This window comes from Ostrea edulis, chromosome 2 (assembly GCF_947568905.1).
Source record: "Ostrea edulis chromosome 2, xbOstEdul1.1, whole genome shotgun sequence".
Lineage (NCBI taxonomy): Eukaryota > Metazoa > Mollusca > Bivalvia > Ostreida > Ostreidae > Ostrea > Ostrea edulis.
The window spans coordinates 81,735,732-81,762,874 of record NC_079165.1 but is presented as its reverse complement, the minus strand read 5'-3'; the positions used below and the strand labels follow the sequence as shown (position 1 = coordinate 81,762,874).

The window sequence follows — 27,143 nt, the reverse complement described above, 5'->3', positions numbered from 1 at the left end:
TCCATATACAAAATAGTTCAGAGGATATTGTCTAGGTTATGTTTTCTTGAAAGCAGGTCAAACTCAAAGATCAAAGTCTTTGGTATCAAAAGAGTGTGAGAGCCATATCATTCACCATTCAAAAATTATGAGCAAGTTTCAGACGGACAGAACAAAAACAATACCCACTCCAACTATAAAAAAAAAATTAATTCTACATAACTTAGGAACATTTGCATTTTGATATAATTTAGTGTGGCCCTTCTAATCTTGAAAAGAATAATTTCCCATATATTCCCATATCAAACTTTTGATATCCTATTGTGGCCCAACCCCCTATCTCCACTTCATTTGAACAAACTTGAATTCTCTTTACCCCAACATGATTGTGGCAAGTTTGGCTGAAAGTTTACGGACAGGCAAAAGTGATTAGAAAAGCTCACTAGAACTTTCAGCTTAGGTAAGCTAAAAACTTACTGTTCTGGATTTTTCGAAATAATCTTGAACTTTAAGTACTTTTATCTGAGAAGTCGAAATTCGATTAAAGTCCCAGTTCTCACTTGAGAAATCTAGGCCTGGACACACTGAACCGCCAAACAATAAGGAACATAAGTATGCTGTGTATTAGCCTATCAATATGTCTTTCCCCCTTCAAAGGAGTGGCTTAAAATCGATGACCAAAAAATATTCAGTAAACAAAGATGCTCTCAATACATTATCAATGTATGCAAATGTAGTATATATATTCATTTACCAAAATGAATTTCAAGTTTCCTTTTAAAAGTGCAGTAAAAATGTGGATTGAATTATTGAAATTCTATATGTTCTTGCTCAATATTTGAAGGGAAAAAAATCAATTTATAGGTATATATATTAACCCCATTTCAAAACTACAATGCACAAAATATTTCTTATCGGAGGATTACTGTGACCTAGATTTAGGTAGGAGAACTTTGTACTTAACGTGCTGATAATGCATCCCGTGTACACAACACAAGCCAGAAACAGAAAAACCAAAGGACAGACTCCCTCCCCATACATTACACAGCCCATTACAGATGATCAGAGTACAGGGGTCATAACTCTGCTGAAAATTGATCAGTTGGAGTGAAACTTGATCAACTTACTCTTTAATTTACAGCTACACTCCAAATATCAGCTCAGTATCTTTAGGACTGTTAAAAGCCCTGCAACACAAGACGGGGCCCATACTACCTAGCGTTCGTCTCGCTCTTTTTAAAAGATATGGGCATAGCAATGTTGATTTAATACCACTATTCCAACAATGCATCTCTTTGTGGGTCAATACCAGCTGGTTAAATTTCTGGTGGCCAACATTTCATCTACATGTAAATGAAAAGGGGGTCATACACATCATTTTTCAAGTTCTCTAAGTGTGGGGGGAAAAACCAAAAACTACCTATGTAGACTAAAAAAACTTTTAATTAATACAGAATACAAACAGTTGAACAATTCTAAAAATATTTTAAAGCCATGAAACGGAACATGTTATAAAATGCCATAATATAAATAAGGGAATCTGCAGATTAAAAAGCAGCAAATGTAACATTTACCAGGTTCCACAGAATGTGAATTCTGTATGAAAGATAACAGAGACAGGCACAATATATACACACACACAGAAACAGGACACTGTAAGTTAATGAGGTATTCACAAGTCATCTGAAATCACAACTTTGGGAGGAAATCATGTTTCAAAATCAAGACAGTTTAGAAAAACTGCAAAAGTTAATGATGACAAGTCATTTGTAGAGATTCAACCAAGATTGGGGAAATGTGTTGCTACTTGAACAATTTTACAGTTGAGAAGAATGTCCTCCGTGTAGCTTTCAGTCTGGGTTATACTGCACAACTTCAGTAACTATAGGTAGCTACTTATGTATTTTGTTGATCACTATTTGTGCTGTATTGATAAGGAATGATTCAATAGTATCACATTACACTTAGTACTTAACATGGAGATCAATGTTTATGTCAATGGTTTTCAGGGTTGTGCTATCTACAACACACAAGGTTTGTATTGATAAAAACTCGTACAGGTATATAAAAATTTGCCATGAAAATATATCAAACGAGTCTCATAGAAGGATGAACTGTTCAGGAACAAAGCCATTATAGATAAAAAATGATATTTTTACAAATCTATACTTGCTTTTAAATATCTCGTTGCGTAGATTAAATACTTGATGTACATATGTTAAAAATATAAAACCTAAAATAAACATTTCTTATGAGCACATCACTTAATCAAAATGAAATGATTAAAAGGATATGAACATGTCCTGTACCCATTGTAAAAATTCTTTGCTACAATATATACTTGTTTACACTATAATTAGGGATTTAACTCTGTCTTATGATATGCCTGATGTTCCTTCACTTCACATCTACTGATTTCTGTTTCTTTCAAAATAGTTGAAATCGATGAGAAAGACTGCACCCATCAATAAAGACTTTTTGAAGACATCCAGATGTACAGGAACTAGAAAAGAAAGAATTACAAAGCATAATGCTACTCCTCTAGGCAATGGAAATGTCTAACAACAAGAGGCCCAGGGGCCTTATAGGTCACCTGAGTATCATGTAACAACCTTCCAATGTTTGAATTAGGTTTGAGTTTAAATATAAGAATTTTACTTTTGGATGGAAGAAACATTGAATAGCTATGTGGTCATGAAATACATGTGTCATTTTTATGTTCAATCAATAATCCTTTTTAAAAAACCTAGGTCTGAGACATCATAAAGAAAAGGGTTATTTACTCCTTAGATAAAACCAATATAAGAAGATTTTCAAAGAATTTCTACATTTTCACTATATGACCAATAGAGCCCCACCCTAACACAAGAACCCCTGCCCCAGGGGCCATGAATTTCACAATTTTGGTAGAGGGCTCAACGCTCATTATAATTATGCCCACAGTTTGGCTTCTTGATGTCCAGGAGTAAAGAAGAAGATTTTTTAAAATTACACTCATTTTGATGGTTTTTGCCCCACCCCTCAGGACCCACGAATTTCACAATTTTTGTTCCCCTCCACCCACAGATGCTATATGCCAAAATTGGTTGAAATTGGTTCAGGGGTTTCAGAGAAGAAGCTGAAAATGTTCAAATGTTAACGAACGACGACGGACAAAAACAGAAGATTTTCAAAGAAATATTGCATTTTCACTATATAATCAATCAGCCCCGCCTTGCACCAGAACCCCTGACCCAGGGGCCATAAATTTCAGTTTTGAAAGAAGCATCCTTGATCATCATTATCATACTATTAGTTTGTCTACTTAATACCCAGCAGCAGAGGAGAAGATTTTCAAAGAAATAAAATGCATTTTCACTATATGATCAATAGGGCCCCACCCTAATACCAGAACCCCTGACCCAGGGCCATGAATCTCACAATTTTGAAAGAGGCATCCTTGCTCATCATAACCATGCTATTGGTTTGTCTACTTAATACCCAAGGACAGAGAAGAAGATTTTCAAAGAAATAATGCATTTTCACTATATGACTTATAGAGTCCCACCCTAGCACCAGAACCCCTGATCCAGGGGCCATGAATTTCACAATTATTAACAAGAGGTACTGTGAGCAATGCTCACTAAGAATACCCCCCGCTTACCCCAATCTCCCAAAGGGTGTTGGTAATAGGTATAAACTACCTCTTTTCTGAGTGTTGCTACTTCGATGTCCAGTGCGCATGACCTTTGACCTTTTGACCCCAAAATCGATAGGGATCATCTTCATCCCATGGGTAGTCCATATATATGATATGGTGACTGTAGGTGGAAAGGATAACGCTTTAGAGTCCGGAAACCATATTGCTTCTTCAATGTCCAGTGTGCTTGACCTTTTGACCCCAAAATCAATAGGGAACATCTTCATCCCATGGGTAGTCCATATGTTTGATATGGTGACTGTAGGTGGAAAGGATAATGCTTTAAAGCCCGGAAACCATATTGCTACTTCAATGTCCAGTGCACTTGACCTTTGACCTTTTGACCCCAAAATCGATAGCGAACATCTTCATCCTATGGGTAGTCCATATGTATGATATGGTGACTGTAGGTGGAAAGGATAACACTTTAGAGCCCGGAAACCATATTGCTACTTCGATGTCCAGTGTGCTTGACCTTTGACCTTTTGACCCCAAAATCGATAGGGAACATCTTCATCCCATGGGTAGTCCATATATATGATATGGTGACGGTAGGTGGAAAGGATAATGCTTTAGAGCCCGGAAACCATTGCGTCTACAGACGGACGGACAACCCGATTCCAGTATACCCCCCCCCCCCCCCCAACTTGTTGCGGGGGGTATAAAGAGGCATCCTTGCTCATCATTACCATGCTATTAGTTTGTCTACTTAATACCCAGAGACAGAGAAGAAGATTTTCAAAGAATTTCTACATTTTCACTATATGACCAATAGAGCCCCATCCTAACACAAGAACCCCTGCCCCAGGGGCCATGAATTTCACAATTTTGGTAGAGGGCTCAACGCTCATTATAGTTATGCCCACAGTTTGGCTTCTTGATGTCCAGGAGTAAAGAAGAAGATTTTTTTAAATTACACTCATTTTGATGGTTTTTGCCCCATCCCCTCAGGCCCCAGGGGGGCAGGGACCACAAATTTCACAATTTTTGTTTCCCTCCACCCACAGATGCTATATGCCAAAATTGGTTGAAATTGGTTCAGGGGTTTCAGAGAAGAAGCTGAAAATGTTCAAATGTTAACGCACGACGAACGACGACGGACAAAAACAGATAGCAATAGGTCACCTGAATGAATTCAGGTGACCTAAATAGACTTGCAAAAGTCGAAATCAAAATAAAATGAATTTCTAACCAAAGATGTTCTGCACACATGCAAGCATGAAGATATTAAGTATGAATTGTACATAAACAAATCGTATATTACAATGTGGTAGATCTTTCTTCAAGAAAATAGTATGAAACCGGATTTACGCTTATCTATCTTTATTGTAGTTTGATTTAGGAAGAAGTAATTTCATTCTGTGCTAACACATGCATTACATTGATTTTGGGATGTACGTTACATTAAATATTTTCTTATCCGTGAAAGAACTTTAGATGTATTGGCCAATAGTGTGCAATGTACAACTATTCTTTTAATATAACAAGAGTACCGCCAACGGTACATAATACGCCTGTGAAAAGCTAATATAGGTACATAATACGCTCGTGAAAAGCTAATATGGGTTGTTTTTCCAACACCATAGTTTGTAGAACTTGACTTCAGGTAGTATCAGCAATCATCAGGGTGTGACATACTTTCTTTGCATTGCAAAAACAGACAAATCATGTACTCTCTATGTAATATTTTCACTTGGCATAAGATGTAGGACGTGTACTAAATTGACGCTCCTAGCCCCAACAGTTCGGTCTGTATACCGTCTGCAAGGTTTTTCTAATAACTTGACCTTGAAATATAATAGGCATCTTCCTCTCATCATGGAAAATTTTGAATATGTTTGAATAAAATTTTCTTTTCAAATCTAAGGCTGATTTCAGACTAAAATTTATCTTTTTGTTTTAAAATGCCCATGCTCTTATTGATCTCTGCTGATGAAGAGGCACGTGCTTGTTTATCTGATAACTTTACTGTTAGCTGTATCAGTAGTATTCTATATCCGTTTGTTATTTGATCTTGGCATAACATTTGTATAACTAAATCTTTGGTTATCACTGTTGAACTGTACAAAACTGAAACATCCTACATACTAAACCGAAAGATCAAATCAAAATCACAAGAATGGACCTTTAAGAATTTGGTAAATCTAGAAAAAATTATAATTTTAGCAAACAAAACAATATTATTAAATATTATTAAATGTTAAGATAATCTATATATATCTATCTATATATATGACAGGGAACAGGGTTTTTTTCAATTCAGCAGATTTTCACAAGTATTTGGATCTCTAGTACTCTAAGCCACTGTCTATTTACTTCAAAATTGCATGTTGTTGGAATTTAAGATAAAACACTATAAAAATGTGTAAAGAATTTAGTCTACAACAGTTTTTAGTGTTAAACTTACAAGTCACTTTGAAGTCATTAACAGCTCCCAGGATTTCCCTGCATCCTCCCCAGTGTTTAATGATTTCTCCAATCTCCTCATTCTTGTTCGGATCTGTTACCTATAGGGTAAAAAAAGAAACAAAACATTCAAGTACACACATAAAACAAGCACTCTGGGAGTATTATATGACCAACCTCTCCTATTGTTATAAAAAACTATACAGTGAAACTTCTCCAAACCGGCCCCTCAGAATACCGGTTCTCCCTGAATATCGGCCGATTTTCAAAGTCCCGGCAGAAATCTTAACATTTCCTTACAAAGAAAGTCTTACAAAACCGGCCACCCCTGAAAACCGGACATCAGCCACTTTTTAAAGTACATTTGTTAACAAACATGTGTAATTTACCCTTAACATACTGGCCACTTTTTGAAGACAAGAAAATCTTGGGCAAAGGTTAATTAAGATCATCCAGGTGTGCAAATTGACTGACCTACCAGCCAGGTATGAAATTATCCATTGGAGGTGTGAAAAACACTAGTGGCCTCTTTAATTTCTATTGTTTACCTGTGTGGTCAAGGGTGTTAATTGACACTAATCCAAGAGACCTTTCCAAATTCTGTACAAAATGTAAAACACAGTTGGGAAATTATTGAATGAATATCATATCAAACTCCATATTGTTTCACCATACTTTCGTATGGATAAGCGGTAGTTAATAAAGAACAAACCCATGACTGTTAATGATAATTATTAAAAGATAGATTAATTTTCTTGGTTTCCATAGACTTAAAATTCCAAAGAAATATTCAAATTACAATTTCATATTTACTACTGTACTTTTTAAAAATGTCAAAACAAAATTGTTAATGACATAAGCGATGAATGTAAACAGAGTTTTTATAGGTAAGAGGAATTCCAATAATAGGCCTCTGTGTTTTATTTATGTATCCTGTAATAGATTTTCAGTTTAAAATTAGATGATTTCAGTGAGAATATTTCTTGTAATTCATAATTATCTTTAGGTAAAAGCGGACTAATTTAATCTCCACCGATAATTGATCATAGATCACCAGATCAAGGTGAACAGTACCTACTTTGTGAATATTGAGATAAAATGGCTATAATTGCTAAATTCTCGGTATACCAGCCATCCCTCTAAACCGGCCGTTTTTTCCGGTCCGAGAGCCGGCCGGTTTAGAGAAGTTTCACTGTATAATGTCTTTAACACGGCTAGAGTACCAGATACACCCATCTGGAACCACTGTACATGAAGCATATCTATGTTTGCAAGCTTGAAGTGTCACAAATTTTGACACTACCAATTGCAATTCCAAAACGCAGCCATAGCCTACTTTTGATCTGTGATGCCCCCCCCCCCCCCCCCCCCCACCCCCCACCCCATTACTACTTTTTTATGGAATGCATCTTCCCTGTTCTAATTTTAAAGCTACTTATAGATCAGGATATCAATAAAATACAAATTTAAAGAAGCAACACACATAGTGATGATGTGACAGAATAGTCAACTTGATGACATAGGACACTGACTGGTAGAAGTAGACAGATTACACGAGTTCCCGTTATTTATCATCTGCTTTATGAGAAAGTGAACTGTGTATAAGGGGCTCAACAAGGGCGATTAAGGTGAAGAAGTGTTGAGCTTTTATCTTGATATTGAAATGGAGCCGAGTCGCATTCCACCGTTCCTATGATACAACCTGTGTTCAACATCTCCTCTAACATAATGCAGCAAATATCCTTGTTCTCTTCCTTTATATCTAATTCAGCTTTTAACCACTACACCTTTAATCTGGCGTATAATTCATTTAATTCAGCACAGTAACTGTACCTGACGTGAATGCACAGCCAGTTTTGTTGTTACGGTATACCCCCCGAACAAAGTTATGGGGGGGGTTATATAGGAATCACTCTGTCTGTCTGACCGTCTGTGCAGATTCGTGTCCCGGCCATAACTTCTTTGACATAGGCATACCATATTTGGCACACAGGTGGATCACTATGAGACAATGTGTTGAGTACCTTCATGACCTCTATATGACCTTGACCTATCACCATCCATTCAAAAGTTATGGCCAGGATTAAAGTTTTTGCTGACAAACACAGACCAATGGCACATTCAATGTATATGCTCCAAATCTCCAATTATGAGGACATAAAAAGTGTCATACACAACTACATTTAGCAGAAAATCTTTACAAAGTTTGTGACAGACAGGACAAAAAAAGGAGGGTGTAAAAAATCTCAATTCAAAGGGTAAAAAAATCAGTGTTCACTGCCATTATTTGTTCTGGAGACCTGTAGTTTGAGATTACTTATCCCCGTGTACTGTTTGATGTATATAAACCCTTGCAAAAGTCTTTCTGCAATTTTTAATCAATAAATATCTTAACCATTCACTACTGCTTGTGTTAATGTGTTAGAAAATCATCTAATTGTGGACAGCCATACCTTGAACATGATGTCTGTGCAGGGACAGAAGAAACAACACTCTCCATCAATGATAAAGACCTGCTGACCTTGGCTATCAAGGATCTCAAACTTTGGTTTCCATGGTGTCCACCTGTTGTCAAGGGAAATCAAAATGGTAATATCATGTAGGGACATCCAAACAGTATGGTTGGTGACTTAGCTACTGAACAGCTGAATCCTTTATTTTGTAAGTCAATGTGTTACGAAATTCGGTTCTTCACTTCATATATAGATCACTCGCAGCTCACACGATTATTCTCATCAGTTTATTACATGATGTATTCTGTCCAGCATTTTATCGTTTTAATCAATTGGTATGAAACGCTAGCTTATATTCATAATACACGCTGACTACATGCGTACCACATTTTATATGTTTACAATGTTTAGAATCGGGTTCCGTATTGATTCGGCCCGAGCTCTACAGCACATGGTCTGTTATTTATCACGTTTCATCTTTGAATGTTCCCGTGTCTATATTTTTATCGAAGTATTACGATAGTAGCTACTTGTACTTGCCGTTTTATAAAGGTTACACTGCCATTTTACTACAATATTAGCAGTTTTCCAAAAACCTATCTTGTCTGCATGCATTTTCCCCGGTTGTTTATACAGGAAGTGTCGCAGGGCCGATTCGGGTCAACGATTGGTTAACTGAGGTTACCAAGGGGTACCTAAATGGTATAAATATAAGCAGATTCTAGTTGTCTGGACCCCACAACCCCCACAACCAACCAAGATCGGACACTGACCTTTAGAAGCAATTTGTGTATACATCTCCCATAACATTGGGAAAGTGATGGAGGACAAGAGGCAGAGTAGATGGGTAATTATATTTAATTAGTTATAATATTATTGAGTTGCAGACGAACCCCTGTGGAAGACCCATAATATAGTGAGAGGCCCATTCATGGGAAACCCAATGGGAATATCTATGGAAGTTAAGATTTCATTATAAGTACATTAGGATATATAGGGATGTTATAATGGGGAATTAATATATATTTAGTCAAAGTACAAGTAGCGGGCGGGTTGAGTAGTTTATGGCACAATATATTGTTGGGCATTACGGGAGTGAGTGACATTTCAGTGAATTATGTTATTTTTAGGATAATACCTTTTCCCACCATATTGTGCATAGTGTAAATAGATTTCTCTGATTGAACTTTTTATCCTGACTTTATTATTCTTTTATGAAATATGGTTGACATACGAGAGTGGGAAGCCTACATGTTTGCCCGCTCTCTCCCAAGTGAGTGAAACACAACAAATGGAAGGATGCATTTAGTAGATCTTTATATATGGTCTTTCTCCAAACCAAGTTTAACAGTCAAACAGAAAAATAAACTTGAAGTAAAAACACTACTTACTATGTTAAAGTTATACTAGCTCTAATTTTTGGTGTCGAAATTTTTTGCTGCGAAATTGAGATTTAGTATTTCAATGACAGAAAAAAGTCAGGTTTATAAAGTTTTCTTATCAATATTTGTGTTAGAAAACCGATCTAGGGGCTTTCAATGAAGTAAATTTTTATTATTGTATTCCCATATAAAAATTTATCTCTATGTGATGCTATATACTAAAAAGAACGGAAATATTTATTTTTAGAAAATCTTTACCTCATTATCAATGACTATGATTAAAGTTACATACAAAACTATCGTAATAGCACATTTTTATAACAAAACAAAATTTTTAGATTGAGAGCTATTATAACTTAAATTTTCAGATTGAGAGCTATTATAACTTAAATTTTCAGATTGAGAGCTATTATAACTTTAAAGGTCAAGGGGAGAGGAGGAGTGCAATCATCATGTCCTGATGGTCTGTTAAAGGGCAACGAAAACTAAATTACATGAAAACCTAACTTTCTATAGTTTGTCCACCTACATTTGTTTGATAGTTCCAATGGACACTCCAGGGGGGCTCTGAATGTCCATTTCCTGTAAATAGCAGCACCACATGAAGGATGCTTGACACCTAAACGGACGATCCAGGCGAATCAGAGGCTGCATGTTGTTATCTGTAATGTCCATGACAAATGGCCGGGCTGGTCCACAGAACTGTCTGGTACAGCAGTCAGTATCTACAGTACCAAAAGTGTATTATCAGTCAACAAAACAAACAAAAACAACATTTGTCTACGGTCCCCAAATAATTTACATCTGTAGTACCCAAAAAAATTTGCATCTATAATCCAAAACCCCTAAAAATACTTGTATCTATAGTCTAAAAAAGAACATCTGCATCTAAATACTGCATCATTGACAATCGTAAGAATCTGTTGTATGACTAGTATCCACATTTCTTCTTTCTTGTTTAAAACCACCAAGCATTCTTATTTATACTTGGCAGGGTACACCTAGTATTCTAGACATTACTCCAGATGGTCATACCTTCTTTAGCGTACATGAACTGCTGTTCCTGGTTATTACAGAGTCTGTATTTGTTGTTTCTCTCCCAACCAACCATCACTGAAAATAAAAGCTTACAATTATTCATCATTAATTGCTAGTTTAAGAATATTTACTTTCCAAATTAAAATGAGCAACTATCTGACAAATTTTCTTTCATCAAAAAGACATACACATTTCATGAGATATTTTCAATAGAGCATAAAATGTAAATTGGATGCAGCATCTGAAACTTGAAAGAAGCATTCCAGTCTCCATCACCATAAACTGAGAATATACCTATTACTTAAGTCAAATTTTCAAATGGATCTTATTCATGAAATACTGATAAGTCAGTGAAATTCATTCTGAGATAATATCTTACATTTGATTCAAAATGACATTAAAGTATTTGACGTAAGTCTACTTATTTTCAGTTTATAGTCATGGAGCCAGGACTTTGAGCAAAGAAATCACGTCCTGAAACTGAGTGCATCATCCAATCAACTCAAGGGTAAAACTGGCTAATATCAAGACATCCACAGAAAGGACAGACTCTGTATAAAACAATCAACTCAAGAGTAAAACTGGCTAATATCAAGACATCCACAGAAAGAATAGACTCTGTATAAAACAATCAACTCAAGAGTAAAACTGGCTAATATCAAAACATCCACAGAAAGAATAGACTCTGTATAAAACAATCAACTCAAGGGTAAAACTGGCCAATATCAAAACATCCACAGAAAGAATAGACTCTGTATAAAACAATCAACTCAAGGGTAAAACTGGCTAATATCAGAACATCCACAGAAAGAATAGACTCTGTATAAAACAATCAACTCAAGGGTAAAACTGGCTAATATCAAGAAATCCACAGAAAGAATAGACTCTGTATAAAACAATCACCTAGAAAGATTAATAATGTAATAGGTGAAAAGTATGAAATCAAACAAAATGGATGAAATGACTTTATTTATTTTGAACTTTGGACAGATTTAAAACAATCAGCTGCTCCCCTGATTTTCAAGTGATTTTGAAGTAGGCTTTGCCTTGTTTAAATGTTCATACATAGAGATGAATCATAAGCCACCATAATACATACTGTTCAAGTGTATCGAGAAATATAGTACGATACAAAATTACGTGTTAATATTCAGTGCTGCAATTATGATACACAATACATGTATTATTGACATGTTTAAAGATAAGTGAATTGGTCAATTTAGCACATCCTTGGGCGAGTTCTGTATATGGATAACGCAATGTTATTTCATTTTGCCCTCTCTTTGTCAAGTTGCCTTGCTCGTGAAGTGGACTAATTTTATATCCGTGCCAAGTACATGTGTGTATATTTCATATGCATGCATAAATGTATGTGTGTATAAAATACCATAAATCAATTGTATAAAAGGTATATATATCTTTAACAGGTTGGGAACACTTCCCCTACAGCAAGATATTCTTGCGAAAATGCAATTATCTCTCTTTAGCGAGAGTAAATTTATATATCCTGTACAACCGAGAAAAACACCCATGGAGTACATCTCTTTATGTTTTATCTGAAAAGAAGAAAAAGTGTTCTGCAAATATATAAATCAAAACAAAAACACTCAAGATGTGCATTGAATTTCAGCTTCCTTCCCTCATACGTAGCAAAGTTGATGTTCAATTTCTTGACTGTCTGGTCAATCTTATAAGAGACAATTCGCACCATGTTGAGTGTGTGTCGCACTTATTCAGCATTGCACAGAATTTGCCATTATTTTTAATAAAGACACGAAAACACCTGTTTATGGTAAATGATTACTTTCTTGCTAAAAAGGAATTATCGCGTTTTAGCGAGATCTTGCTATAATAGGGGAAGTGTTTCCAACCTGTTTAAATTCAAATATATGTATGCAAAGAAAGAGAGAATACCAGTAAATAATGCTGTACAGTAGTGCTATTGCAACTGCCCTGCATCAAAATAACTATACAGTCACTGACAAGTTGTATTTGTTTCTTTGCATGGGAGGACATTCTTACAGTATTTATTACTATGCATGATGTGGCAAACTAACAGTAATATGCATATCAACAACACTTGTGGGGTTAGTTGATAGTAGTTCTTTTTAGGATTTGTGGAATAATCAACAATCACACAAATAAAGACAAATAAAGTTTAATGCTGATTATAATCAATTAATATATCACAAACCAATTGTCATAAATCAACTACCTTTTCGAGTGACAATTGACTATAATGATAAATCAATCATTCAAATGTGATGTAACACTACAAATTAATGCATTAAAATCTTGCGATATAAATTTGCCAAACATTTCGGAGTAAAATGTTTCACAAGTTGCTCCATGTCACAAAATTAAAGGTTTCATATCATCTTAAGCCACTGTTTACAATGTAAAAAATAAGATTTAATCAGATTTTCAAGGACACTTTCATAGCTACAGCATTGCGATTGTAAAAAGGCCCCAAGGATCATAAATAGTCTTACACTGTATATAATGGTGTACTCCAGTCCAGTTACATTAAAAAGTCATTTTGAAATCATTTATTTTGAAATATTGTTTAACCTGACGTAAATTAACAGTCCACTAAGCTGATATAATGGTTATTCTAAAGATTTTTACATTGGACATCGTCATGTTATGTGGTTGGTAAGTACATAACCACCAAGGCTAAGTAGATAGTTTTCCCTGAGACCATGTTCTATACCAGTCCTGTAATATTATAACATTAAATTCTAGAGGGGTCTTCTTGTAATCTGATAGTGTCTAATCCATTGTATATTAGTTTGGGGAATAAATCTAATATACATAATTATTAATTATACCAGACAATAAAAATTATTTTTGGTGTTTGGTCTTTGTTTTCTGCAAGTTTTTTTTTCTTATTTTCAATTTTCTTTTCTTTTTGTTAAACTGAGGTACCAATAATCCAAGCATTTACATGTTGCAAAATGCATGGTTCCTGGGTAATTTCGGACAAAATTTCCCAAGCATCTGGATGGGGCTAAATGGAAAATGTCGTGGAAATGCATTTTGCAGGTCCATTATACACTTACCATTCTAACTGAGAATCTTTTTTTCTCTTACAATAAATTCGTGCCCAACATGTCATGCAAGTAAAAATCAAATGATACAACCAAACTTAATTAACATAGGGTATGACCGTATCCATGCTGGTTTCTGAAGAATGGTATCCTTGCTAGTTTCTGAAGAATTTTTTTTTTTTTTTTTAAATTCAGATTTAGAAGATAAAAAATGTTTGAAAATCTCCCAACAGAATTTTAACCTACTCTTACATCAATCTAATTAAAATTATGTTAGATCTGCTCACATACTCCCTACACAAGTAGTATGTGACAGGGGTCGAAATTAACTTTTTCTACCACAGGCTAATTTTAGCCTGTGGGTAAAAAATCCACAGGCTAAAATGAAAACCTACAAGCTAAAATAAAAATAATGAAGCTCTTTTTTCATAGATTTTTTTAAATCAATGATTTTCCCCATAATTTTTTAGTTTAGTGGGTCAACAGGCATCGTTTGGACAAGACACTGAGTTACGTAAATCATATTTTGCAATGTTTAGGTCTCTTGACCATCGCACCTCTAATCCACAACCTGTTACAAGTACCAATGTCTTCCAATTTCACGCCACATCAGGGGGCGTCACTAGTGAATTTTGAAAGTGAATCCCGGACTCATGGTTTTATACGCAGCACGATCACGAACCCCATGAACTTTTTTGATAACTGTCTACGTGGTGAGCAGTGCACTCGTGTCATCACTACAACCCGACGCGACATCAATATGAAAATAAATCAATGTAGATCTATACATTGTACAATGTAGGTCATTCTGATAAAAATGACTACCGGAAAACTAGGTAAAACATAGACTCCGATTTTTTTGGTAAATGAATAACAAAAACATCATACTTGAAATTCAATTTAATCACCCCTGTAGGCCCTATAAGTGAACAGGACTCGTGGCATATGTCTATATTTTTCATCATAATGCGATGACGTCCGACCTCTAAAGCATTTGTTTGACTCCGAGTTTCTTAAAAGATCATAAAAGAAAAATCCGGATAGAAACGGTTGTTGAAATCGGTCGTTCATGTAAGCGTTTGTACGATTCTGAATGCATGTTTAAGAAAATCGAATAACGCATCACCGTATAAAACGGATACGATACGATTATGGTTTGTAAATCACCACTCGCTAAGACTTTCGAGTGTCCACGATTTTTACTTGCTATTTTTAAAATGTACTCGCATTTTGCGAGTATTTCTCGCTAATTTCGAGCCCTGATGTTAGCGGATCTAATATCTAATTTTAATTAGACTGCTCTTATATGAAGTTCCTAATGGCAATCAAGGTATATACCCACAGGGCAATTAAATGAAACTTTTAAAATTTGAATCGGGGGAGATCACTCAAACTGCTAAAAACTGATTGGGAAGACTCAGGTAACTCTAGAGTGATGTTGCTCTTGTGTTGTTTTGAAAAATGGCATTTGATATTAAAATCATATTCATAACAATTTATTTAAATGTAGTAGTTTATTTTGATACCGAGCAGTATTTAATTCCTATTACATGTATTGTATGCAGTACAGTACTAAAATCGTGTAAATATCGTCAAAATTAAAACAAATGTAGATCAAATATAATTCACCCAAAAAGTTACTTTATCTACTATTGAAATCGAAACGAACAGATCTTGCCTTGCTTTAATACAATTATTTACATTAACATTTTAAATAAGAGGCTCATGGGCCACATCGCTCACCTTGGCCCATATCTGCAGACTTTCCATATATATTTGCATGTAAAACCTTAGTCCCTATTATGGCCCCAACTACCCCTGGAGGCCAAGATTTTTGCAAACTTTAATGTACACTACGTCAGAAAGCTTTCATGTAAATGTCAACTTCTTTGGCTCAATGGTTCTTGAGAAGAAGATTTTTAAAGCTTTTTCCTATAGTTGTATGTAAAACTTTGACACACACCTTCAGTTCAGGTGAGCTAAAAATGGATTATTTTAGAAAAAATTTGTTACCTGAACTTTACCTGTGTCTTCTTTCATGGTAATTTTGCTTTACATTCCCAAAAGTTTAATATTATAGGATTAAACATTCTTTTTAAAGAATTTATCGATGTGTAAACTCCGGACATTTTACTCACAAACTGAATAAAAGTGCAAAGCACTTTTATGTTAAGTTTGTGAGTAAAATATCCGAAGTTTACACATCGATAAATTCTTCAAAAAGAATCTTATAATTCCAATTCATTCACTTTATTAACAATTGCAAAAATTTTAATACTTTCCCCGCACTATGTCATGTGTATGAATACATTGCGTTTTCGGATTTATTGATGTATAAAGTCTTGTTCTGCTTTATTTTTGTCAAATTAAAACAATTGTAATAAATAACATTGGAATTATCACATGTTAAACTCAATATTTCACCTCATTCTCTGCCATGTTAAACACTTGATGCTCCCGCTATAAGTCAATAGTAAACGTTTCCAACCCGTGTTACCTTTCTGTATGAAATACACATTTTATTTACAACTCAAGCAACTTGTGTTTTTATTTACAACTCGAGCAACTAGCGTAATTAACTCAAGTTTTTCAATCAAACGTGCTCTAGAAGAAGAAAACAAAATTGGTGCATAGTAATATACTGAACAAAGAGGTTAAAACCAAAATTGTGAAATTCATGGATCTTGAGCAATGTTTAAGAGCCAATTCTGGTTCTATTTAATTTTCTTAGGGTTGACTTCGGAGTTAAATATTTTCTGTGTGCCAAAAGGCTATTTCCAGTAGGTTTTCATGTAAATACCCGAGTAGCTAGAATTTAAATGGCACATTGCTTATACCGATAGCCTACATATGGGTGGGGCATGTAGAGATAAATCCGCATTACATTAACTTCCCATAAAGACATGTCGCAAAATTTATACCGACCGTATTTTAGACTTTAAAGGCAAGACAAAAAGAGAGAGAAAAAAACTCTTTCCTCAAAATACAATCATGTAGGCCTTCAACTTTTGTTGTTTAAATTCCTACGCTACTTGCCCGGCCCCACGAAAAATAGTCCATTGTCACGCATCAAATCTTAAGTCAGTAATAAAATATTAAACTTTACTTTTATGAATCAAAGTATTGTTCTATCAAAAAGTTATAACAACAATAATGAATATACATTAAAAATCGGCGCACTGTGGAGCGGATCAGTGAACATTGCGAAAGGCATTGCATAGCGGTCTTACTGAAGAGAACTGTTGCGAAATAATATTACCCCTCTCGTTAAATATGTACCTTCAAGTACATCCAAGTGTTGATGAATCCGAACTTCATCTAGAGCTCCAAGGTACGCTAGTCCAGGTGGGAGGCCTTGGGGAACTACCACTCCTTGTGGCAGGTTCATCTGGGGCTGTTGCACTGCCATATTTACTTGTACGTTTTCAGGCGACGCTTGGTGAGCTGGGTTGGACATCGTTATCAAACGCTATTTATACTGACGAATAATCTTCGGGGTATCCTTTCTCGTATCATAAATCAATAAAATATAGCCTACTTTCTAGCTTGCAATTCGCGACCGCACAACCATACACATCCGGGTCAGTAGTTTACGTTTCACGGGTGGGTATAAAACGGGTCCGTATAAAACCCGCTCGCCAAACGATAGTCTATGTCACGTACACGTTTGTTAATGCAGTGTTAAAAATCAAAAATATAACTCATTTAATGTTGTCAACCAAAATTTGGACCGTCTGAATGCAAGGATAAGAGCAATATTTTAGCTTCGATTCTGTGTTATGTAAACAAAGACTCGAGTCTACCATTGAAACGCCACAGTTAATTTTGTAATCTAAAGCACATTCATTCAGTACAATTACAAATTACTTGAGATGTGATATATATAATGAACTTGGATCAATATCCATTTATTTTGAAGACTTCGTAAACAATAATTAACACACCTCGACTTTTGTTTTCAACACAAACAAACTCTCTAGTCTATAATGAGCTTCTGTCGTAACGAATAACCTTATTTTTTGTGAAACCTTCTGATTTTGATCATTTAAAGTGAAAACCAAAGTTTGGGGGGAAACCATGAATCGGTCCCTATATACGAGATGACATAGCTAGGCTACCCAAAGGATAGCTACAAAACTAGCTCTCTGAAAAGAAATATTGTTCCCCAAACGATTGTTGGTAACAAACACAACTAGGCCCTCATCAGGTTAATATAAGAGTTATAAGATATCTTATAAAGTTTATCAAATATCTTATAAAAAATTCATTTATGAGATATCTTATAGAATATTATATATAAGATATCTTATAAAGTTTATGAAATATCTTATAAAAAATTAATTTATGAGATATCTTATAGAATATTATATATAAGATATCTTATAAAGTTTATGAAATATCTTATAAAGATTCATTGATGAGATATCTTATAGAATATTATATATAAGATATCTTATAAAGTTTATCAAATATCTTATAAAGATTCATTTATGAGATATCTTATAGAATATTATATATAAGATATCTTATAAAGTTTATCAAATATCTTATAAAAAATTAATTTATGAGATATCTTATAGAATATTATATATAAGATATCTTATAAAGTTTATGAAATATCTTATAAAGATTCATTGATGAGATATCTTATAGAATATTATATATGGGCTATTCTCTCGTTGAGTTAACATTTCATAATGGGTATTGATTTTTATTTGAGGTTAATTATTTCCAACTTTTCAGTTATAATCTAATATTATGAAGTTTAAAGGTGTCAAATGTTGTTTGGCCACACACTTGGACTTACGGATTTTACGTAATGACGTCATTCTCGACGTTACGTGTTAAAAAAATTCCATACCGTAACATAATTGTTAAATTTGTTTTGTAATTGTTTATTGGGTGTTAAACATTTAAAATGGCCTAAAATGATGAGATGCACAGTCATCGTATAATTCTTTTATAAAAGATAATTAAATAGAAATAATCTTTTATCAAGAAATTTGGTGATGGTACGGAAAGTGGAATTTTCCCCCGTTTAAGAACTTGAAAACTTAGATTTGCGCTCAAATTTGAACAGAGATCAAGGCTGTTTATATCATACAGGAAATCCCATAAGATAATTGTTCCTCTGAAAGATTATGATGATAATTGTACATTGCTTTTAAGATGTTGCTAGTTAAAATATGTATTGTGACGGTAAGACATCAATGTTACGGTACAGAATAACAGACTGATTAACAAACTGAGATATTCTATCAGGGGATTTACTATGAAAGAAATTGTCAAATAATGCAACATCACACATTAATTCTCAACTGATCAAAATAACAGAATTTAACTCATCTTTTAGTTCATATCTCAGCTTCTATACATTAATCAAATAAGTCCGATCACCAAGCACACTCAATCGCATTCATATCCATTGTATACTCCAACAGTTGCACGAATTCTTGCTAGGGTGCATGTTCAATTTCTACATTTCATTTTAATACATGTTTCTAAAGGCCCATGATCTCTACTGAATCATGGTCTACACCCAAAATTGTACCTGGGTAAGGTTTTCTATCAGACTCTACAACGCACCACTTCCCTCATTTTCCCAAGTCAAGGGTTTCTGATATGATCCACTCCACATAAACATATGTGGAGCGGAGCGGATCAGAAACCATTGACTTGCGAAGATGCACTTCCATATAAGTTCTGCATCTCCATCTGTGACCTTCATTATCTTGCTATCTTGAGAATCTGATGCTTACTCCTCCTAGGCACCTGATATCACCTCTGGTATATCCTGTCCAGAGTCCATGTTTGCCCAACTCTTTATCTTGTATTCCTTACAGGAGTTATGAGATTGATCACTGTTCGTTATCTTCACCTTTCCATTACAACTTATGCCAATTTCTGTAGACTGCTCTGATTCATTGCGTTCTTAAATAATTTCATGAAAAATGTGTTCAGAGGGATTGAAACAAGCACATTTGGCTGGACAAAACAGGACAGATACATGTAGCTTGTATGTTATACATTTTTTTCATTAGCTGCCGTTTTTACCCTTGCTATGCAGATTGGCTGTTTTCTACGGTAATGTTGACTTATCTTTATATATATAAATAACAAGTAGTCAGAACCCTTACCCTGTGAGATCATACATTCTTAGACTTACATAAAATTCTGACATGGGCCACTGCACCAGATTTAAGCTTTTGAAACCATAGGCCTAATACATGTATTCCTTTTTCAGCAAATTCATGTGATTTTATGTTTTTTTAAAAACCTATATATTTGCCATTTTGAAAATAATTTCCAATCATAATATAAATTTTATTAACTTAATTGAAAGAATTTCCATACCGTCACAACATAGATCGTACCGCTATTGTTACTGATGTGACGGTATGGAGTGTTGTGGTATGGATATTTTCTTACATTATCCCATATATATTTTTCAAATCGTGTCGTAATTTAGCGATTCTTGTTACTTTGGAAATTAATTGAATGAATGTGTCTATATCGTTGGTTGCTAGGGACTATTTAATCAAATTTAAACAAAAATCAACGAACGGTACAGATAACGTTAATTAACTACAACTGAAGAAATTGTACTTATTTGCTGCCTTCTTGCATTCACTGGCAACCATCATTCAGAAAGTATTACATGTGTTTTAATATGACGTCATAAAATGTTGCAGTGGCGGGAAATATGTCAATGAAGTTCATGGGTGTATCATAAGTGCAGAAAATAGAAGCGTTACGGTATGGAACATGTTTTGATAAACAAAATATTTTCTTTCAAAAATAATTCCATGAGTGGTTTTCCCCACAATGTATACCATGCATTCAATTAATTTTCTTTAGAAAATAAGTAAAAAGTTTAAATTGCATTATTTTCCAAACATTTCTAAGAAATATATTCAAAATTCCAACACTAACTTAATATAGGACATTACCGTCACGTCATTGTAATGAGGTAATTGGGCAATAGGGTCTGTAAGTCTCGTTTGGTTTCACTTTCGGTTTTACTACTTGCGGGTACAACAACATGTGGAATATATAAAGTCGTAACAGAGAATCGGCGCCAATATGTAATTTGGTGTATTGTTAAGCGATCGGCTGCATACATGAGACTGGAAAAACCCTGCCATGTAGTTTATTTAGGTTCCTAGTCGATGCTACAGTAAGGAAGCGGTGGATATAAAGATGTAGGTACGTAATATTATCACAATTCAACGAATAATCATGTCAAATTAACACACGTGTGTATAAACTGACAGAATATACTGGATGTGTTGTTTAGATATTTCAGAGGGGGTAGGCCTACTAAAGATTTTGACAGACGAACTGATAAAAATAAAATAATAAGAGCAAAAAATTACATGTACTACAATTTCATAAATAGGGGGGGGGGGGGGGGTAAGTTTTTCTTCGTTATCGATTTCAACATTTATTAACATCTTTTACTACATAATTCCCTTCTGTCTGAAGAGGGCAAGGAACACTTATTTATTGTATCAATATAGAAAAATAACCTTGCTAGGAAAAGGGGAAAGGGTTGACAGGACACTCTTGATACTACTTGCCTTTATATAGGCTCCTGCATGATTAATTTTTGTATTGTGTTTCAAGAGAACTGGCATATATCTTTATTGTATAATTATGTAAAAGTGATGCATGGCCTTGAAAAGAATGATTGTAACACTCATATTCTGTGCTTATTTCAGAAACTACAACTTTGTTGTGTATAAGTGAGCCACTTTAAGTCAATAAAAACAGCAACTTATGGTATATTACTTTTTTTCATAGACACAAAGTTACGAAACCTGCTGAAGCAGAAGCATCTGCTTCAAACGTACATGTAGGAACCGAAGTTGATACTGCTACCAATATATCTGTACCAGACAACAATGAAGTGCATCTACATGATCACGAGTATACAGCACCAAACCCCCAACATTTAAAAAGGTACAGTGTACGATACAAGTATTCTAGTACATCAAACCAGGAAGTTACAACGGTTGTTAAGTTTAGTGTCAGGTGGTTTTTCTGTATTTTCTTCATTCTCATTTCAGTGTTATCTAAATTTATATGCACACCAAATACTATAATGGTATTGCTTTTGTTCTTACAGCTTCCCTTGAAGACTATGATGTTGTAAACTTGCAATGAGAAATATACCTGCTTAATTAAAGGAAACCATCCTTGACAATTGGGAACATCATAATTGAAAGACCCTGGAAAGGTATGTTTTAGCGGTTCGTTAAGGAAAAATGAACAATGCACTTTCTATACACTGACTAGTTATCAATTTCACAGGTCAGCGCAGATTTCACAGTATTCAATTACCTAGTAATTTTAGGGGGGTATAAATGTTGCGGTATACACCATTTTCTGTGGATATTTTTCATATATTCTTGAAATTTTGTTTGAAGGGATCATGGACACTGTTGGGAGTGTCCATTCAACTGAAATATAAAAGTCAGAAGAATTGAAGATTGCAATGGATGCAACAGAAGTGACCTAATATGACCAAATTGATATGAATAGCCAGTTTTTCGCATGCAGTAATGACAAGAGTCGCCACAAAGAAAAGACCTTAATGTGTATTACACCTAATGCAGCTTATTTCCAATCTGTATGCTGGATACAAATCTAATTTGGCAATTGTGAACCATTGTGGCATTTTAGAGAAGTTGCAAGTTGGTGATATATTCCTGGCGGACAAAAGATTTTGTATATTTGACAAACTTCCAAATGACATGACACTTAATATCCCATTCTTTCTTACAAATAAATCCTACTTCTCAAAAGAGGATGCACAACTTTGCTATAAAATTTCCAGATGCAGAATCCATGTTGGATGGGAAAATGAGAGAATAATTTTTTTTTTTAAATTCCTTAGCCATATTCTATCATAGTCAAGATATTGATCTGACAAAATATTTCAGATTTGTGTGGATCATGTGAATTTGCAGGTTCCCCTTTTGAAGGAGATTGCAGATAAATCCTACAAACTTATTAGATTAATTGCATGTATATATATACCTTAAATCTGCACAAACCTGCCACATTGAATTTTTAAAGTTAAAAGTAATGAATACCATATATGCAATATAACTTGTCTACATATTTATATAAATATAAAGCCTTTTATATTCATATGAATATAAAGCCCTTTGGAACGTCTCCATCAGAATGAAATATTCTCGAGAGGAATGTTAAACAATATACAATCAAACATAAAGCCTTTTGTTCTCATTCTGAAGGTTTTCAAATCTGCATTATTAAAAAAGAAGTAAAATCCATTGTTTTAGTAAATGCATGTAATTGAATGATTTTTGTAAAGCTGGACACTGTGTCTATACATACATGTATTTTGGTTCATCTAAAATAAGAAAAACTCTGTCTATAATGTTTATTCAATAAATATACATGTAATTACATAATTTTGATAGATGCACCACTGATATCATAATAAAGTATATGTACATGTGGTTATGTGTGTGTGTTTTAGACTGCAAAAATACTTCATTATTATAATTAAACTCTATCCCGCTTGAAAGGTTGACATAATACATCTTTGTCGATGTGAATTATTTGAGTGTCACTAGGAATCCACACTAGCAAATCACAGCATTGGGTGTCTTTCAGGTGTTGTTGTCCTTGAATTTGATGCCAATATTCATATTTTGTTTTGAGGTGCAGCGAACCATCCCTTGCATCACTTTCTAAAATGGCAAATGTCATTACATGTATTGATAAAATATACATGATTTACAAGTGCTCTGATTAGTGGTGAAAGTATTATACTGTAATATGCATACTTATTTTGACATAGATGTACTGCAGTATTCAAAATTTGATGCAAGTAAAGTTTATAAAGAACATTAGCAGTTCAACATCACAATGAAGCCTAAGTAGTATTTGTATTTCATTCATAAAATGTTACTTTAAGGTTATAATAAACTTGGATACATCCATAATGATATATATGAATACATATATGTACAGCTTATGTACATGTATTGGGTACACATACACATAATTGTTCAATCTATAATGCTGACTTACCAAGAGGGAAATCCCAACATTTGCACAGGCCTCTTTAATTGTCATTGTTCGAGCTGAAAATGGGCACTTAGCCTCAATTAAGAATTTCAGGGGTTGCTGAAAATGGCCTGTTGCCCTGCGGAATGAGGATGCAGTTAATTCCTTCATTGTTGTTGTGAACTTCGACTGTGTCGACTTTGGATGTTTTATCCAACTACTGGCGTATTTTACATTGAACAGTTTTATTTGCCTTCTTATATCTGAAAAATTCCAATATATCTACATGTAAAAATTTTATCTTCACAGTTCGAACCCATTTATTACCTACTTTGGGTATAGATAAGATAAGTTTATTCCAATTTTGGGCCCAGAGGGCATAACAGCAAGACAGTTTATAAAGAAAGAAATTTCTAAAAAGAAAGAAAGTTTACAACATATAAACTTATAATTATTATAATCATAATAGATATAGATCCAAACATGTATTGACATCATTTTATCTTTAAATTGTGTACCTGCCTTTGAAAATTTGCTGTCATATGAAGATCGACACTTATACTGCCCCATTATGGGCATACTGGCATCAGACATCCACATTAATGATGAATGCACAATGCACAACACCTTTATCCTCAGATTCAAGGCATATCTATAAAATATTTTAAAAATATTAAACAATCTTAACCCATCTGTGATGTAACTGATATAGATAGGCATATTTAATGCGCTTTATTTATTGAATATACAACTGTACACTGCAGGTGCGTAAATGTAGTTTCGTTGTTCACCCCCCCCCCCCCAGTACGTTCGTATAAATACAAAGCAAGTTTTATGCATAATCCGTTTTTATTTTCAAGTATTAATATACTTTCAATTGGAATGATTTGAGAATATAAAAACGTATCGTACATCTCTCTAGTTCATAGATTATGCTTTTACCAACCTGCTCTTTCTGCAAGACGTACCCGGCCTCGTCGATGCTTGTACACTGGCGGTTAATACGTAATTCGTCAAGCACGAAGCGAAGAATCCTCGACCACTCCACTAATGCTTCAATTCCCATGTTTATCTCGTTAAAACCTCCACATAATCGATTGATAACGCTATATCTATGTATACCACTCTCTACACAGTGCAGTCTGAGATGTTGATGTACCCGGAAGTTAATAATCTCGCTAAATCTCGGCAATCACATGACGAGACTTACAGACCCTATTAACATTGATTAATTTTGAGTTGTGTTGTTAGACCAAACGGATTTATATTTTTTTCTAGTAAGCTTTTAAAGTGTAGACACAGAATCAATTCAAACTTTCAAGACACATCGTAATAATTTGAAAAAAATAACATGGGACAATATTTTGCCAGTTTGTGAATGAAATGAGAGAATTGCCCATATAAGATATCTTATAAAGTTTATGAAATATCTTATAAAAATTCATTGATGAGATATCTTATAGAATATATAAGATATCTTATAAAGTTTATGATGTATCTTATAAAACATAAGACATCTTGTATGTATTATAAGATATCTTATAAAGAAACAAGAGGTCCATGGGCCACATCGCTCACCTCAGTCACCTTGGCCCATATCTGAAGACTTTCCATATGTATTTGCATTTAAAACCTAATAGTCCCTATTATGGCCCAAACTACCCTTTGCAAACTTGAATCTACACTATGTCAGAAAGCTTTCATATAAATGTCAACTTCTTTGGCCCAATGGTTCTTGAGAAGAAGATGTTTAAAGCTTTTTCCTATATTTGTATGTAAAACTTTGACCCCCCCCCCCCCCCACTTGTGGCCCCATCCTACCCCCACCCACCCACCCCCCGGGGGCCATGGTTTGAACAAACTTGAATCTGCACTATGTCAGAAAGTTTTCATGTAAAAATCAGCTTTTCTGGCTCAGTGGTTCTTGAGAAGAAGATTTTTAAAGATTTTTCCTATATATTTGTATGTAAAACTTTGATCCCCTATTGTGGCACCATCCTACCCCAGGGGCCATGATTTAAAAAAAACTGAATCTGCAATATGTCAGGAAGCTTTCAGGTAGATTTCAGCTCTTCTGACTCAGTGGTTATTGAGAAGAAGATTTTTATATGACCCCACCCTATTTTTGCATTTTTGTGATCATCTCTCCTTTGAAAGGGACATGGCCCTTCATTTGAACAAACTTGAAATCCCTTCACCCAAGGATGCTTTTGGCCATGTTTGGTTGAAATTGGCCCAGTGGTTCATGAGAGGAGATGAAAATGTGAAAAGTTTATAGACAGACAGACGGACGCCGGACAAACTGTGATCAGAAAAGCTCACTTGAGCCTTCGGCTCAGGTGAGCTAAAAAATATTATATATATCTTATAAAATATCTTATAAGGGATATAGATATTTCATAAACTTTAGAAGATATCTAAATAACTTTTAAAAGATATCTTATAAAATTAATGAGATGTCTTTAAAGGGACTGCATGGTTCACGTTTTTCGAAAGAAATGTTTTTCATTTTTTATTTTAAAAATTAAAAATATAGCTCATTTATAGGCAACCAAAATTTACATTTAATTGCCTAGCTTATATAACCTCCGGGAGCCACAGATTGCAAAACTCTCTGAAACAAAATTTGGATAAATATAATATTCAATCAATCAATATAATGTCGTTTTTAAAAATTCTACAGTCTAATATGTTTAGAAGGTTTCACAAAAAATAAGGTTATTCACCATGACATAAGCTCATTATAGAGAGTTTATTATTTGTTTGAAAACAAAGATTGAGGTGTGTTAATTTATTGTTTAAGTTCACGATGGTTTTTCGTAAAAGGCACCATGCCTTTGTCAACACCTTTCACTCAGAAAAACATAAAAGTTCTCGTTAGCAACCTTGACTATTAAAACACGGGTATTTCATGTACACTGTATTCGGCGTGTTTGTTGCGAGTCCTATTCACAAACTAAACAGTGTACAGGTTGGAAACTTATTTCAAAATCGGCACATTGTAAGAAACAGATTTGACATGAACATCTTTAAATATGGGCCAAGTGACTCAGGCGAGCGATGTGGCCCATGAGCCTCTTGTTCATATAGTGAAAGCATAATGTGTATTTAC

General features: G+C 34.4%; 2 protein-coding genes and 1 long non-coding RNA gene across 4 annotated transcripts; 1 reads left to right on the top strand and 2 right to left on the bottom strand.

The window, feature by feature from the left end:
* Nucleotides 1-1,404: 1,404 nt before the first annotated feature.
* LOC125680561 (phospholipid scramblase 2-like) lies at nucleotides 1,405-17,657 on the bottom strand. The gene is made up of 6 exons (XM_048920249.2): nucleotides 17,267-17,657; nucleotides 10,935-11,012; nucleotides 10,429-10,624; nucleotides 8,518-8,629; nucleotides 6,066-6,165; nucleotides 1,405-2,482 (listed from the first exon to the last, which is right to left on the bottom strand). The coding sequence occupies exons 1-6, from the start codon at nucleotides 17,442-17,444 to the stop codon at nucleotides 2,388-2,390; spliced, it is 759 nt and encodes a 252-aa protein (XP_048776206.1). The 5' UTR covers nucleotides 17,445-17,657; the 3' UTR covers nucleotides 1,405-2,387.
* Nucleotides 17,658-20,958: 3,301 nt separating this feature from the next.
* Nucleotides 20,959-23,478, top strand: LOC125656203 (uncharacterized). Its single transcript, XR_008800183.1, has 4 exons — nucleotides 20,959-21,193; nucleotides 21,791-21,949; nucleotides 22,116-22,226; nucleotides 22,417-23,478. It is a non-coding gene; the product is annotated as an uncharacterized LOC125656203 (long non-coding RNA).
* Nucleotides 23,386-25,213, bottom strand: LOC130051916 (uncharacterized). Of its 2 annotated transcripts, XM_056155148.1 has the most exons (4): nucleotides 25,000-25,213; nucleotides 24,550-24,683; nucleotides 24,056-24,294; nucleotides 23,386-23,712 (listed from the first exon to the last, which is right to left on the bottom strand). In XM_056155148.1, exons 1-4 carry the CDS (start codon nucleotides 25,095-25,097, stop codon nucleotides 23,632-23,634), a joined length of 552 nt encoding a protein of 183 aa, XP_056011123.1. In that variant the 5' UTR covers nucleotides 25,098-25,213; the 3' UTR covers nucleotides 23,386-23,631. The 2 variants fall into 2 exon arrangements, 1 of the variants encoding a protein (XP_056011123.1); XR_008800182.1 differs by lacking the exon at nucleotides 24,550-24,683 and having other exon boundaries at nucleotides 24,978-25,211.
* Between the last annotated feature and the right edge of the window lie 1,930 nt (nucleotides 25,214-27,143).

What these genes read in the sequence shown, in the direction of transcription:
- LOC125680561 (XM_048920249.2), bottom strand. Translation starts at nt 17,444, where the DNA reads ATGTCCAACCCAGCTCACCAAGCGTCGCCTGAAAACGTACAAGTAAAT. An exon ending in ATTGGAACTATCAAACAAAT is followed by an intron (nt 8,630 to 10,428) that starts GTAGGTGGACAA and finishes CCTTGACAACAG; the next exon opens with GTGGACACCATGGAAACCAA. An exon ending in TAATGACTTCAAAGTGACTT is followed by an intron (nt 2,483 to 6,065) that starts GTAAGTTTAACA and finishes TTTCTTTTCTAG; the next exon opens with TTCCTGTACATCTGGATGTC.
- LOC130051916 (XM_056155148.1), bottom strand. Translation starts at nt 25,097, where the DNA reads ATGGGAATTGAAGCATTAGTGGAGTGGTCGAGGATTCTTCGCTTCGTG. An exon ending in ACAAGCATCGACGAGGCCGG is followed by an intron (nt 24,684 to 24,999) that starts GTACGTCTTGCA and finishes AATATTTTATAG; the next exon opens with ATATGCCTTGAATCTGAGGA. An exon ending in CAGCAAATTTTCAAAGGCAG is followed by an intron (nt 24,295 to 24,549) that starts GTACACAATTTA and finishes GGAATTTTTCAG; the next exon opens with ATATAAGAAGGCAAATAAAA.